The following is a 16,021-nucleotide window of genomic DNA, read 5'->3' on the forward strand; positions in this document are numbered from 1 at the left end:
ATGGCCCAATCCGTGGCTACCCATAGCCACAAATCACACTATGGGTGACAGTCTTATTAACATAATATGTAACATAGATGAGTGTTAACCAGCTGCTCTTGTTATGATCCTGCTCCAGCCTCTGCCCTTCTTCCTCCTTTTCTCTTTTCTCCCATTGTTCCTCATCTGTTTGTGTTGAGCTGTCTCTCTCTGGCTCCCTCTGTCTGTCACCTCTCCCTCATGTGTCTCTCTCTCTCCCTGTCTCTCGCCCTCCTGCTTCACCTGCTTCACCTGCCTGCACACTGTCTTGCTCATTGCTACGAGTTTCAGCTGCAGCAATCAGTTCACACCATTCACCTGTTCTCCACCTCTGCCCATTCATTCACTCCCTGCCGGATCATAGATTCACATCCCTTCATGGCTTCCTTTGCATTCCTGGATTCTGTTTCTCCCCACCAAGCCTCCTACCCCCTGTCAGCTTCAGCCCTTGGACTAAACTGATTCCCCCATCCTGGATTTCCCTCTCGTGGACTCTGTTTAACTTCTGTTTGTTCTTGGATACTCCCCAGTCTTCAGTACGCCAGTTTTGTTTCCCCACTAGCTTCTGATTCCCTGAGCCTGCCTAGCCCTTAGTTCTGTTTTCCCCTGGTTTGTTGTAAGTACATTGCTGTGTTGTTTGGTTCAGTTTTTTCCTGTTTGGTTTTGTGGTTTTTGTAGATTTAGTAGTATTGTTTCTTTTAGTGTTAGATTTGGCTTAATTTATCTCCTGGTTTGTTTTTCCCTTTTCTGTATTAGTTTAGTTATTTGGTTGAATAAATCCTTTTCCGTAAATTCACCTGTCTGCCAGTTTTCTGTGTGCCTGCACTTGGGTTCTCCTGCTTCCCCGCGTAACAGCTCTAAATGCAGACAGTGTATAATTGTACATGTAAAGACCACTTGTTCTCATGCACACAGTGATCACACAAACACTGCATTTCACTTATAAGGACTATTATTACAGATTTATTTGACTTGCACTCAAAAAACAGAAAGTGAACCAAGAAAACTGTACATACACTATGGTTCAAAAGTTTGGAGTCACCCAGGCAATTTCATGTTTCCCATGAAAACTCACACTTTTATTCATGTGCTAACATAATTGCACAAGGGTTTTCCAATCATTAGTTAGTCTTTCAATACCATTAGCTAACACAATGTACCATTAGAACACAGGAGTGATGGTTGCTGGAAACGGGCCTCTGTACCCTTATGTAGATATTCCATTAAAAATCAGCCGTTTCCAGCCAGAAGAGTCATTTACCACATTAACAATGTCTACACTGGACTTATGATTAATTTAATGTCTTCATTGAAAATAACTGCTTTTCTTTCAAAAACAAGGACCTTTCTAAGTGACCTCAAACTTTTGAATGGTAGCGTACCCGTCGACGAGAAGTATGCAAGGAAATGAGTCTGAGTCTTTTTGGATTATCTTCGAATGTCACCTCTCACTCCATCACATCAATGAAGCTGATGCTCCCATTCGCAAACTGTAAGTTTGTCTTTTACAAATAAGTGGTGAACATAAATCAGCAGGACTAAACTTGTCTGTCATTCAGGAGTGAGTGTGTATAAATGAGCTGATTGTCTTCACCTTTGGTCCTGGTAAGCCGCGCCCAGCAGGTCCGGGTAGGCCCATCATTCCTGAGCTGCCAGGCTCTCCCTGAGCAAATAAGTCAGTAAATGTCATTGATAAATGTTTCTGTCAAGTAAGCAGAGCAAAAAAATTTTCATGACTTTTCTCAAAAAGAGTACAAAAGATGTTGAAGATTCTTAAAGTGGGCTTCCATCAGAAAAGACTTGTTCAACATTCTGAAGTCACATTTACTCATCTCTTTAAAACACTGTCAAATAAAAATATTGCTCCTATACAAGTAAACTGCATTCTCATTTATGATTTGAAAGAAGCTCATTTTGTCCTTGAAAGACTTCCAGTTTGAAAGAGCCACAACATCAGCATAAAGACGGATTCATCATAATATCCACCAACAGCTGACCTCTCACACCCCCTTGCAGTTCACTCCCTTCTGCTCCCCCAGCTCCCCCTTGTCAACCACTCTCAAGTTTCCACCTTCCCTCTGCTGCGGACATATCTATACTCATCAGAAAATCTAAATCATCCACCTGTCAACTTGACCCCCTCCCAACACCCCTGATCAAAGTCTGTCTTCCCTCACTGTCACCTCTGATCATTGCCATTATCCACTCCTCCCTCGCCTCTGGTTCTGTCCCATCATTTCTCAAATCTGCTATACTAACTCCGATTCTCAAGAAACCCCCACCCCCCACGTACTTCACTGAACTCCTCCACATCAACATACCTAGCCGGACTCCCACTCCCACCTGACATCCGAAACATCGACACGCTGGACATTTTCAAATCCTGTCTCAAAACCTATCTGTTCAAACAAGCATACTCTCTTTGACTTCCTTCCTCTTTCTTCTTCTGTTGTTTAAAAAACTGCCAAATTTCCTTCATTTAAACTTTTTTACATCTTTAAATTTTATATTGTTTAGTTAAATGTGTTTGTATATAGTACTTTAATTCTTCTCTTTATTTTTTAAGAGTATTTTTTATCTATTTTTTACTGCTGCTAATTGTCGTGTTCTTCAGACAAATTTTGTTGTACTTTTGAACAATGACAATAAAGTCTCTTTAACTTTGTTTGCTTTGTACGGTGTCCTTGGGTGCTCTGAAAGGCACCTATAAATAAAATGTAGTATTATTATTATTATTATTATTATTATTATTATTATTATTATTATTATTATTATTATTATTATTATTATTATTATTAATAATAATAATAATAATAATAATAATAATAAATCAGCAACAGACCTTTCACCCAGGAGTATTAGCTTTGGATTCTCTTGTTCAGACATCAGGTGAATAGATAGATGTTAATTACCTTCTTGACAGTTTCGGCGAACACTCTCCCTCGTCCCTGTTCATGGCCCTCTCCGCCCGCCTACTGACCTCCATCACCTCCTTAATCCAGCGTTTCAGTTTGTTTTCTTCCATTTCGATTTTGCCCCGTCCCAGTCCATAACGAGATTTTCTTGTAGTGCCTTTTCTTTCTGAGATCTTGTGAGTCGTGTTGCTGTTTCCTTTTCGCATTCCTTCTGATGTTCTTTTTTCCTTGTGTAAAATGTTCTCCCTGTCTCCCCGATGTATGTGTTATTACAAGAGTTGCATGGTATCTCGTCAATGACATTGCACTTATTGTCCTGCTCAATATTGTCTTTGGGGTGCACTAGTAGTTGTCGAAGTTTTTTGTGTGGTTCTATGTTGTGTTTTTTCATGGTTCGTTGGATGGGTTCTGTTATTCCCCGGATATACTACCGTATGTGACTATGGTTTTATTGTTCTCGTGTGTGTCTCGTGCCTGTTTTGTTTTTTGTTGTTTCTTTGCTTTCTGTTTGTTTTTTACTTGTTGTATTCCTTTACTGATGGCCCACCTGGGGTAGTGGCAGCATGTGAGAGCTTGTTGAATGTGTTTCTCCTCCTGTCATCTGTCCTCTTCTTCCTTGATGAAGGTGGTCCGTTCATATAATGTTCTGACTACTGAAAGTTTGTGTATTGTTGGATGTTCTGAAGTCCAAAGCAGGTATTGGTCTGTATGGGTGGGTTTTATGTAAACTGTGATTTTTACGCTGCCGTCGTCCTTGTGGTGGATGTTCATGTCCAGAAATGCCAGTGTTTTATTGTGCTCCTCCTCATGTGTAAATTTGATGTTCCCTGTAGTGTCGACGGTGTTGAGGTGGTCTGTAAGGGGTTGTGTATGTCCAGTTTTAATTTTTTCCAATATGTTGTCCACGTATCATTTCCAGAGGGTGGGTTTGAGAGGTGGTGGTGCTGTGGTTATGGCTCTTTGCTCCAGGTCCTCCATAAAAAAAACTGCCCATTATGGCAGAGAGAGGGTCTCCCATGGCAAATCCCTCTTTTTGGCTGTAGATGATGTTATTGAATTGGAAATAAGTGGACTTGGCAGTGAGCTGTAATAAGTTGTAAATGTCATGTACTGTGAGGTTTGAGCGTATGTGGAGTGTTTTGTCCTTGTGTAGTTGTTCCCGGACTATGTGCAGGGTGACGTCTACCGGGGTTTTTGTGAATAGTACATACACTGTATTGCCAAAAGTATTCGCTCACCCATCCAAATAATCAGAATCAGGTGTTCCAATCACTTCCATGGCCACAGGTGTATAAAATCAAGCACCTAGGCATGCAGACTGCTTTTACAAACATTTGTGAAAGAATGGGTCGCTCTCAGGAGCTCAGTGAATTCCAGCGTGGAACTGTGATAGGATGCCACCTGTGCAACAAATCCAGTCGTGACATTTCCTCGCTCCTAAATATTCCACAGTCAACTGTCAGCTGTATTATAAGAAAGTGGAAGTGTGTTGGAATGACAGCAACTCAGCCACGAAGTGGTAGGCCATGTAAACTGACAGAGCGGGGTCAGTGGATGCTGAGGGGCATAGTGCGAAGAGGTCACCAACTTTCTGCAGAGTCAATCGCTACAGACCTTCAAACTTCATGTGACCTTCAGATTAGCTCAAGAACAGTGTGCAGAGAGCTTCATGGAATGAGTTTCCATGGCCGAGCAGTTGCATCCAAGCCATACATCACCAAGTGCAATGCAAAGTGTCGGATGCAGTGGTGTAAAACACGCCACCAATGGACTCTAGAGCAGTGGAGACGCGTTCTCTGGAGTGACGAATCGCGCCTCTCCATCTGGCAAATATGATGGACGAGTCTGGGTTTGGCGGTTGCCAGGAGAACGACACTTGTCCGACTGCATTGTGCCAAGTGTAAAGTTTGGTGGAGGGGGGATTATGGTGTGGGGTTGTTTTTCAGGAGCTGGGCTTGGCTCTTTAGTTCCAGTGAAAGGAACTCTGAATTCTTCAGCATACCAAGACATTTTGGACAATTCCATGCTCCCAACTTGGTGGGAACAGTTTGGAGCTGGCCCCTTCCTCTTCCAACATGACTGTGCACCAGTGCACAAAGCAAGGTCCATAAAGACATGGATGACAGAGTCTGGTGTGGATGAACTTGACTGGCCTGGACAGAGTCCTGACCTCAACCCGATAGAACACCTTTGGGATGAATTAGAGCAGAGACTGAGAGCCAGGCCTTCTCGTCCAACATCAGTGTGTGACCTCACAAATGCGCTTGTGGAAGAATGGTCAAAAATTCCCATAAACACACTCCTAAACCTTGTGGACAGCCTTCCCAGAAGAGTTGAAGCTGTTATAGCTGCAAAGGGTTGACCGACGTCATATTGAACCCTATGGATTAGGAATGTGATGTCACTTACGTTCATATGCTAGTCAAGGCAGGTGAGCGAATACTTTTGGCAATATAGTGTATGTTTCAATGTGGTATCCCTATTCACCAAAACCCATGTGCTCTCCCACATCTGGGACACTCTACTCCAGAGGAGATAAGACGGCAGGGGTTGCGGCATGCTTGGTGGAATGGTCGGGTCTGTTGGGCTCACCAGGACATGCCATTACGGCGTGGGCGTGTTTGGCCCAGCGGATCTGGCGGCTCTACTGGGCGTGCCGCAAATGCCAGCTGTCAAAATCTGCCGGCTGACACATCACACGCCGTCAGTGAGATGCATCTGAGGAAGGGGAGAGTGTTCGCCAAAACTGTCAAGAAGGTAATTAACATCTATCTATTTACCTGATGTCTGAACAAAAGAATCCAAAACTAATATATCAACAAGAAGACATGATGAACGTTTTTGATCTTTCACCCAGGAGACTGGGCTTTATGTCCTGTATAGGACCATTAGACTTTGTCTTCACACGTTGTTTGACAAGGTTGACACATCACACCTACATGGTAAGGTTTAGGAAAATATATGTTTTGTTCAGCTCAATCTGAGTGGTGTTAAACAGTGAGGAGCAGCATACCAGACGTATATGACATTTCAGCTCCATTAATTGTGTTGTATGATCGTCTGAACCCAAGCAGTTTTTGGGCATGTTTGTTACAATTTTTCTTCACTGTAGACAAATATTTCACTGCATTATAATGTTCAATTCCTATACTGAAACAGCCCAATGCTGGCTAGACCTAGAGAAAAACCAAAAATCTGTGATTATCTGTTTTACAAAAATAAAAATGGACATAGGCTCCTCTACTAGCAAGAGACAACTGTTTTTATAATATTGCTATAATGCTATCCAGACTGCAGATAAAATGCTTCAGCTAGTGTATATCCCACAATCTCTGACTTGACTGTGGACTTTAAAATTGGACACCTTGAGTTGTTATGTGGGACTACCCTATAATTACTCTTTGAAGTTCCCAATCTTGTAAACCAAGACCCCACATAAATGAAGCATTCACCCATTAAATGCAACCTGACCTTAAACCTCTGCTGCTGTGCCAGCTATCTGACCTACCTCAAAGCAAGGAGACATGTGAACCTGACAAGACCTTAGGGGTAACCAGTATTTAACATACCTTAGCTCCAGCAGGTCCAACAGGCCCTGGAGACCCTGAAAGTCCCCTAGGGCCTCGGTCACCTCTATCTCCCTGTGGAAGAACACACGTCACATATCTCAACATGAATGAATTAGAAAGGGCAAAATAGTCAACACCAATAAATAACGTTATTCAGTTGAGTTACCTTTGTGTGTACATGCCAAGATCAATGGCATCATTGTCACTTCAGGTAAGGAAATGTGTACCTAAACCACAGTGAATTCTGAGTAACTGTCTGCATACAGGCTGGTGTTTTAACTGGTTGTTTGTTCATGAACTAGGTGCTTGTGAACATGTTCAGGTTATCTTCTAGAACAGTGAAAATACAATACTTGGGCAGCAGCTGCACTGCAGCTGATTAAACTTTACCTTTTCTCCAGGCATGCCTTTTCCAGGTGTTCCTTCTAGGCCTCGCAGACCTGGCAACCCCATCTCTCCCTACATTATACAGCAGATTAAACTGTATCAGCAGCATTAAACAATGAAATGCATCACACAGTATTTGTGATCCATGCAGATGTTCTAAAAATACAAGCTGATTTCAGGTGAAATAAAGTGATCAATAAATGGTACTGTAAGCTCATATCTATGGCCTGTGATATGTGTTATAAAACAGTTTTAACAGGCAGTTGAGTGGGAGGTAATTCAGGAAAAGCCAGTAACTGGATTTGAGTTCCCAAAATCTATGGATTTAGGAATGGGTGTAGTAACTCTTTAAAGATGCTTCTCTGCTTACTTAATGATGTGGAGAAAAAAAAGCTAAGTGGGAACATGATGACAGAGGGGTCATTTTAAGGTAACTCTAAAAAGTGCATAATGTCACCACTAAATGGATTTATATAGTTCCGTTATGTTTCCTGTTCTGCCTCTTAACAAACAGGTGATACTTCTGGTGATACTAAGTATCAGTCCAAAGTTTTGGCCCTCATACGTCCATCATTTTTTAGAAAGTTGTCAGGCCTGATATCACACAACTTCCACAGATATTGTATTAAAATGATCAACTTTACAAACAAAACATATACATAGTATGGTGGTAACTAGAGCACAATTAGCTTGACCAGCATAGTGTGTTTTTAAGCAGTTTGATGTTTCTCAAGAGCTGTGATACACAGCTTCACAATGATGATTCAGATCAATAAATACCAGTGTTTCACAAATTTTTGGAAAGATGTTCTGCCATTCTCCGCAGATAATTTTTGTAGTCTCTCCTTGCTGGAAAGGTCGTGTTGCTCTACCTTTCTCTTAGAATTTTTTTTTTGCTTTGAACCATTAACATACAGGAATGTTCCTTTTCTGCCAAGCTTCTGCAGAATAGAAGTCATCTTGTCAACCAGTATTTTGATATCCACAGTTATTCATGGTGCCATCTGTAAATGTCACTTCTCCAACAACTTTTGCACTCATGCAGCCATATCATCACACTTTCAACTCTGTGCTTCACTGTCGGGACTATGCATTCACTGTGACGATGGTCCTGGTAAGGTTCATGCATATTATGCTGGACCCTGTCTAAGCTGAGTAAATAATTTTTTTCTGATGAAGAATGTGCTTCTTTTTTATGTTCTTTAGCCAGATTCTGTCTTGTAGTTTTAGGCCAAAGAGTAAGTGACTGTTTAGTTCTAGGATGCTGTCCATAAAGGACTTTCTGAACTGTAACAGAAACTCTGATTTCCATTGATAAAGTATTTGCTAAATCTGAAGCAGTAGACTTTCAGAGGTGTATTGTGCAAGTAGCACAATTTCTCTAATTAATTTTACTGTGGCCCATTCTATACCTCATGATTACTATGGTAACTATGTTTCAGCAGTTTTTTTGTGGCCACTGATCTTTCTGCATCCTTTTAAATCTTTGTGAAATCTCAGTCAGATTTTTGAATTCCACTGGCAATTCCTTTCCATGTGGATGATGCAGACACAAGTTATTTGTTACCCATGTCAGTGTCAGTCACTTGTGTGTCAGTGTTCACAAGTGCATCCATTACTGTTACACTAAATTCATACCCCAGGCTCTGTATTTTCAATATAGTGTTTCTAAAGAATTTTGATTGTTCATAAAAAAAAAAATCTACTGTTCAACTTAGAAATAATGAACACGGGTGTACTTCTGTTTCATACTGTACATCCTGCACATAATGGTCTGGCTGTATCTTATTGTCATTCTGCTATAGGGAAAAAATGCTCTGATTTCTTTGTATTTCCTTAAACTAATTATTCTTGTATTGGTAGAAGTTAAGCCAAGGACGCAGTAGCACATGTCCTCAAAATAGTGATGGGGGAATTGTCATTGTAGATCATTTGCATGGAGAGAGGAGAGCACTATCACTTAAAAGACTAATTCACCAGAGAAAAACAGGCCACCTTAGTGCACAATCCAAATCTTTTGCAAAACTTGGCATTTTCATCATGTGCGTTGCTGCTCGGAGACACTTGCTGTTTCCCACAGCAAAGGAGATGTTAAATAAAGTTACACACAAATAGGCAAAAGGAAGAAGAAAGTCACTTGAAATGCGAAGAGGACATAGGAGGCTTATACCCAAAGTCTATGTACGGTATTTCGGACTATTCAGAAAATGAGTTTTCTGTCAGCTTCACCTTTCATTTACATCCACTCTGGATCTCAAGACTCACCTTAGGCCCAACAGCCCCATCTTCACCAGGAATACCAGGTATTCCAGCAGCTCCATCAGGTCCTGGCTCACCCTGGAAATTCACTAATATATCAGCTAACAATATTTGGTACATTGCATTTGATCCAGGCTTTCTTCCTTCTGAACATGGCTTTATTCATAAGGAGAATGGTTGTCTTACCTTTGGACCTAGCTCACCTACACCCCTCTCTCCCTGAGGTCCAGGTTCTCCAGGGAAGCCCTGGTCACCCTGGGAAACAGCAGAATTCACAGAATGAAAGTCACATCAAAAGGACCAGCATCTGAAAGATGCTTAAAAAAAGTAATTTTATGATCAAAAGATAGTGTTATGAAAATGATTGACATCATAACATATGTTTTACATTGCCAAAATGTGTGTGGGTTTTGTCAATTATTGACAATTTATAGACTTTGATTGTATCTTTATACAAGTCTAGTCTAGATACCGACAAAGGAAACTCCTGAAAAGAGTTGATTTGTCTTGAAAAAATGCACAAGTATTTTCAGAATTCTGAAACCACTGCTGAGGATAACGAGTTAGACAGTATTGTACTGTGAGCTCTCTGTACATTACCAATGAAGCATGTAAAGTAGTTTGTAGATAATTTAATGTCCGCAATATGAAAACTATGATGTGAACTTTCTGCTGATATTGTGCCTGGTTCACCCATTGGACTAACCTTTGATCCCACTATGCCTAGTCCCGGAGGTCCTCTCAGACCAGAAGGCCCCACAGGCCCTTGATCCCCCTAAAACCAGTAAGAAAAATCCAATTTTAGGATCCATGAATTTTAGGACACAAATAAAGAAAAATAGAGTAAACTAATTTGTGTTTTTTTCATTGGGCTTGCCTTCTCTCCTTGGATGCCGGGCCCTGGAAACCCCACCAAACCAGGCAGCCCAGTAGCTCCTGTATTTCCCTGAGGGTTACATAAGAGGTCAGGTACATCAACCATTTCAGAATCACTGCTTTGCACTATACATCTGTCTGCACAACAAGACACAGCTAACCAGGGCTACAATGGTAGCACTGGTGCTACTGGCTTTCTAGGTTGGGTGCACCACTACATGATTTGATTGTACTCCATGACCCTCCCACAACCATTTTGGTCACAGTCTGAAATCCTGCTAACCAACCTACCTTTTCACCTTTGTACCCGAATCCTGGAGGTCCCCGGTTGCCCTTGGGACCCTCGTACCCCCTGTCACCCTGTAGAAAACACAAAGCAAGGTCTAGAGTCAAACTGTGCAATCACTATCCTGATGAAATCTTTACTCTTTATGAAACCAGAGAAGTTAGGCATTACCATAGTGTATTAAATGTTTCAATATTTTAATCAAATTAAAAATAAAATCAAAAAGAGATACTGGTTAATATCCTGGAGCTTACCTTGGGCCCTGGCAGGCCCTCACCTGGAATCCCTGGAGAACCTTGCATCCCTGGAGGCCCTGCTGGACCCTGAACACATTATTGCAAAAATCCTATATTAAACTCTATTAAAAGGAAATAGAGAAATGTGTTTCTAATCACATAATACATATCAGAAAATAATTTCTGAAAATGCAAGAAAACATTGTGAATCATGTCATACGGAATTGTAGAGTTAAATTGTTAACTGTTTTTGATCATTTTTGTGTTCAGGAATTTTTTTGCATGGTCACAAATCATGACTAAATGACACACTGGAGTCATACTTAGGATGACCCCTCCCTCAACACTATGAAAACTAGATCGCATAAAGTTACTACACATAATACTACTTGCTAGCTATGTATCTTTCCTGCTCTCTTCCCAACTGATTTTGTAAAGAGCAACATTGATGGAGACCTGAGGATCACCACAAGCATGGGGTTAATGTATAAGATGCTGTCACTGGTGAATGAGGCTAATCTATATTCTATACACCTGTCTATGAACCTGTCTGATTCATTTGAGATTAACTCATGTCTGTTTACCTGATTAGAATGGTTCATTGGACTTCTCAGCGGACATGTTCCCAGTGTATCAGAGCAGAGAAAACTGTATTTATTTATTCTATTATTGTTTTTTTTAATAAGCTTAATTTTATAAACTTAATGACTTTTTTAATCATTCATATTTGGCTGAGAGGTCATTAACACAGTTTTCTGTAGTGTGCCAAGTCAGAGCACATGTGCTTTACTGCTTTATACAATCTTTAAATCAAAAAATCAATGTACACTGCAAGGAAACATCTACAAGAATGTTGATTTGATATTGATTAGATATTCCACAACAGAGTGACAGTATGAGATAAACTATAACAATTTTGTAAGAGTAGTTCCTGTAGTTTCAATAAATGTTGTTAACTCACTGGCATCCCTGGTTCACCTATACCAATTGGTCCAGGTGGTCCTGGTCTTCCTTGGTTACCTTTGTCACCCTGTAAAATAAAGTTTATAGATTAAAGATAAACTGATAACACAGGACATGCTCGGATCGTTCCCCAGACAGGTAGGGAAGACATCACTCCTTATTTAATCAAATGCTAAGCTACACTTGAATTTACCTTGGGACCAGGGAACCCAATCCCATTATCTCCTGGAGCTCCGGTTGCACCCCTTGGTCCTCGCTCACCCTTTAAAGGAAAGAAATAAGTCATAAGTTTGCCCATAGTTTATATTGTGAACATGATAATTTATCCCAAGTATCTCAGGCTCAATTGTCAGTGTTCTTACTTTAGATCCAGATGCCCCCTCTGCACCCTGGTCTCCAGATACTCCTCTGGCTCCCTGGAACAAGAAAAAAAAAAAAAAACAAATAAAAAAAAAAAACCAAACAGAAAAGAATGGTTAATTTCATAAATAACACAAAAAGAATGTAATTAAACTCATTCTGCTGTGTAAACTGTACAGTTTTCTGTTAAGTTATGTGAACCTGTCTGCTTACTTTCTACACAAAATTACACTATTTCACAACGGAGAATTACAAGATTGGCATGAAAGTGCCTGTCACTAGTTAGTGAGCTTTGACTGCCCTCTACTGGAATCCAGAGTGTGACTGGCACGTCTACTCCATATAATTCTATTCTCAAATATAGTTCTATCCAGCAATCATAAAACAATATCCAAAAATCATCCAAGTCTGCTTATGATTGACAACCTGTCCAGGCTATACCTCGCCTCTTGCCCAGTGTCAGCTGGGATAGGCTCCTCCAGCCAGTCCACGACCCTCTGCAGTATGGAGCGGTATAGCTAACAGATGGATGGATGGATGGCTGGATGGATGGCTGGATGGCTGGATGGATGGATACTGATACTTTGATGGTGAATGCATGCAATGACAGATACATGAATAAACCTTTGGCAGGGTGTGTAAGTACATTTGATGGGAACGGGAGACAGATCAGAAGGACATGAAACCTGATGGCTCTCTGAGGATGGCAGCTGTTGTTCTAGTGATGCTGAAGGGGGTAACAAGCATTTAAGGAGAGAGGGAATGGATAATATGTGCCCAAATCCTAATCCTCTAGGACAATGTCTGCTCAAAGACTACAACCAAACATTGCAAGCTTGGATTCCCTGCTTTAGAAAGGCTACATTAGGAGGGGGATAAGATCTAATCCACAGCTCACATTCCACAAGTGCAGAGCAGGAGATGGACTCAGAGTATGTGGCTTTCACTGCAGCACTGATTGTTTCAGCGCGGATGTTGGGGGACACAGGAATCTTTCAATCTGACCACACACCCAAAATGTGCCTGTTACATAGGTATATAGCATGATTGTAATATCGGGCTTTTAAAATCCAGTGTGAAGGTTGTCTGTAGGCTACACACTCCTACTGAAACTCTTATCTACTACTTCAGATCAACATGAGCATAACAGCTGGGAGCAGGAAGGAACATCTATCCTGACTCTGTCCATGGTTCAGAAATACACCAGCCAACACTTCTAAAGCTCACTAATTAACAAGTTGTGCTTTAGCTTGAGTTACCAACTGGATCATTACAGGTATGATGGTAGCAAACCTGGCAACCCCGCTCTGATGACATGATCTTGGGATGCTGAGTATACTCACTGCAGCTAGCTGGCTGATGGGACAAAAACTATTCCAGCGCATACTCCCCCTACAACCAGTGCTTTTCTTTATTATTACTGTCTGTGTACGTAACAAAAAAAAAAAAAAACATGCCATTTTCAGTATTACTGACTTTTGGGCAGAGCCAGGTTAGTTGCTTCCTCCTCCTTCCAATCTGCATGCCAAGCTAGGCTAACCACATTCTGAATTCAATTCTGTACAAAACATTAGGCTGAAATCAAAAGAAAAATTGCATGAAATGTGTTCAGCCAAACCTATCATTTTGATAAGTTACTTTGTTAGATCACCACGGATGTTCCTGTCTCTTGCCATTTTTCCAAGGAAGAGGTCACAAAGTACCACTCTAACTAAAATTGATGTCTCAAAATGGCCAGATAGCCAATTGGATTGGGTGTATACCACATCTGCACAAATATCCTGAGCTACTAGTCTCTGCTTATAATTCCGACTGGGGACTGACTGCTTCCTTCCCCATTTTCATTCCTCACATTTCCCATATCTCGCCACTACTAGTATGAAATAAAGGCAGAAAAATGCACCAAAAATAACCTTAATAAATGGAAGTATCATTGTGGTGCTTCATTTCTGTTGCATAAAATTTGGTAGGGTTGCAGTTGAGAATTTTTAGAATACCATCATTTTCAACAACTTGTTGTTATAAGGCGGTTATTTACTTTCCAATTTACATTTTTGACTAGGTGGAAGTAAAAATGTAAATTTTAAATCCCAATGTTTGCTGTGAAAGTAAAACTTGTGTCAGATCTGTTGCACTGAATTGCATTACACATGCACAGGTCAGAATAAGGTGTTTGGTGAATGTTAATTTACTATGTATGAAAAACAATAGTTAATGGGACAACAGTGTGCAAACTTCACCTGCTCTCCTCTGGGGCCTCTAGGGCCAGAAGGTCCAACAGCACCCTATGGATAAACAATGCAGTATCACTCCTTTAATCTGCAGGACTTTGCCACAGCAGTTGTGAAAATTAAATTTAAAACGAAAAGAAGAAGAAATCATGAGCTATACCTGTTCTCCCTTTTTACCAGTGGCACCACATTCACCCTGTTCTCCCTTGAAAATACAGACAGTGATGATACAGGCAAGTAAAACTCAGAGCAAACGTCTTTTTGATCTGGGCACTGAACCAAGTAAAACTGTCAACAAATCTCTACTGGCTTCGTTGTATTGAAACTACAAGCAAAGTGTGTATGTGTATGTACAGTATGGAACAGAAATGGTTACACACCTGTGCAATATCACTTAAATGTCAAATGATTCTAAACTGCATTCTCTCAATAACTGCAATATTTCTAAGATTAATAGTAGAGTATTTCCTCTTTAAAAAAAAAAATCCAAAACAAGTACTTTAGAAAGACTATAGGCTCATCTAACTTTATTAATGTCAGCCTCCTCAATTCCTCGGTCCTCTGTCCCATGACCTGGAAATCAGTCTTGATGCATTATCAGAAAGGACGTCTCATTTCTTAAATTGCACCACAAGGACAAAGAATTGAGGGCTGAGAGAGGTTTGCAGGAGGATCCATGAGTAAGGATGCACAGGTGTATCCTCACTGTGTGCTTGGTGGTGTTTTTCTGCACCCATGACTCACATTTGGATTATACAGACCAAGCTCGGGGCAGGACAGATGTGATATATAATCATGATTTATGTTTCTCTCTTTGTGTATAGTACTAGTTTGTGTCCACAACACCTTTATACTTCACACTGCACGAGTGTGTTTATTAAGAATAAAAATGTATGACATCTGTATATTTTCAATACATTCTGCCACACTGTGAATTCTAATTTATTGTATACTGTATGTTGTCTTGAACACTGTTCTGCTCATCTGACAGAGATCACAAAATACAGTGGAAGGGTGTAAAAAAAACAAAGGACATGTGATACAGCTGTGCCACACATCATGTGATGTAATTTCCAATTTGTTAATTAACCCTAACTGCATGGTCATGGTTGTCAAATTGTCTGCATATTTGCATCATGGTTCCATGTGAATAAGAATTCTTGAATCATTGAGTTTGTCATCATATATACAGTTGGGCATATGAAGTACTGAAAAAATAAAATATTTGAAACTCAGTAATTAAAGGTATACTGATTTTTCTGCTAAGTTCCTACTGTAGGCTTGTATTATATATCTAAACTCTTAGGCTTTAATCTAATTTAAGATAAAATTCCTACTGTTCAACTTCAAAGTTATGCTACTTAAAAGTTAGCAATTACAATTTGGGATCATTTGATATTAAAATGATACTGCACAAGTATTCTTTTTTTGTATTCTGTATGTGATTTGTACATCAAAATTAAAGGAGTGTCTGAAAATGCATGGAAATGGGGTTGTTTTGAGATACATTGCCATAATTTAAAAGATTTCTTTTTGGTTTTTGCTGTGATGATTCATGCTAATATAGATGAATAAAATTCAGAAAATAATGATACTTACCTTTTCCCCTTTGCTACCCGGCATTCCCTATAATAATAGATACATTTTATATTTTTCATTAGACAGCAGACAGTCATTCAACTGATCAATATAAAACTGATTATAAAGTAATGGGAGCACAGAATATTTCAGACTAATATTGCATGAATTGTTGCATGTAGATGGTTTAATTTGTCATAAATTTTAAATGCTATAGTTGCAAGCAAATTCATTTATTTTTTGGTTCTTGAAGACATATTGCCTCCGTCATTCAAGAGGCTTCTTTAGTGCTAATTTACCCAGGTATATATTCTCACCCAAAAATCTTGGCCTGTTAAAGACA

The 16,021-nt window shown here is 40.1% G+C and overlaps 1 protein-coding gene across 2 annotated transcripts in view; it reads right to left on the reverse strand.

Moving 5' to 3' along the window:
* Positions 1–16,021, reverse strand: part of col28a1a (collagen, type XXVIII, alpha 1a) — a 49,982-nt gene that overhangs the window by 25,989 nt on the left and 7,972 nt on the right. For both annotated transcript variants that reach the window (XM_035952781.2, XM_035952780.2), the window contains exons 8-22: positions 15,700–15,726; positions 14,261–14,305; positions 14,110–14,154; positions 11,872–11,925; positions 11,703–11,771; positions 11,508–11,576; positions 10,565–10,633; positions 10,316–10,384; positions 10,026–10,094; positions 9,855–9,923; positions 9,335–9,403; positions 9,155–9,226; positions 6,893–6,961; positions 6,503–6,574; positions 1,613–1,681 (exon numbers count right to left, since the gene is read on the reverse strand). In XM_035952781.2, the coding sequence (XP_035808674.2) occupies positions 1,613–1,681; positions 6,503–6,574; positions 6,893–6,961; positions 9,155–9,226; positions 9,335–9,403; positions 9,855–9,923; positions 10,026–10,094; positions 10,316–10,384; positions 10,565–10,633; positions 11,508–11,576; positions 11,703–11,771; positions 11,872–11,925; positions 14,110–14,154; positions 14,261–14,305; positions 15,700–15,726 (936 nt within the window). The remainder of the gene's footprint in view (positions 1–1,612; positions 1,682–6,502; positions 6,575–6,892; positions 6,962–9,154; positions 9,227–9,334; positions 9,404–9,854; positions 9,924–10,025; positions 10,095–10,315; positions 10,385–10,564; positions 10,634–11,507; positions 11,577–11,702; positions 11,772–11,871; positions 11,926–14,109; positions 14,155–14,260; positions 14,306–15,699; positions 15,727–16,021) is intronic.

Source organism: Amphiprion ocellaris, chromosome 15 (genome assembly GCF_022539595.1).
Source record: "Amphiprion ocellaris isolate individual 3 ecotype Okinawa chromosome 15, ASM2253959v1, whole genome shotgun sequence".
Taxonomy (NCBI): Eukaryota; Metazoa; Chordata; class Actinopteri; family Pomacentridae; genus Amphiprion; species Amphiprion ocellaris.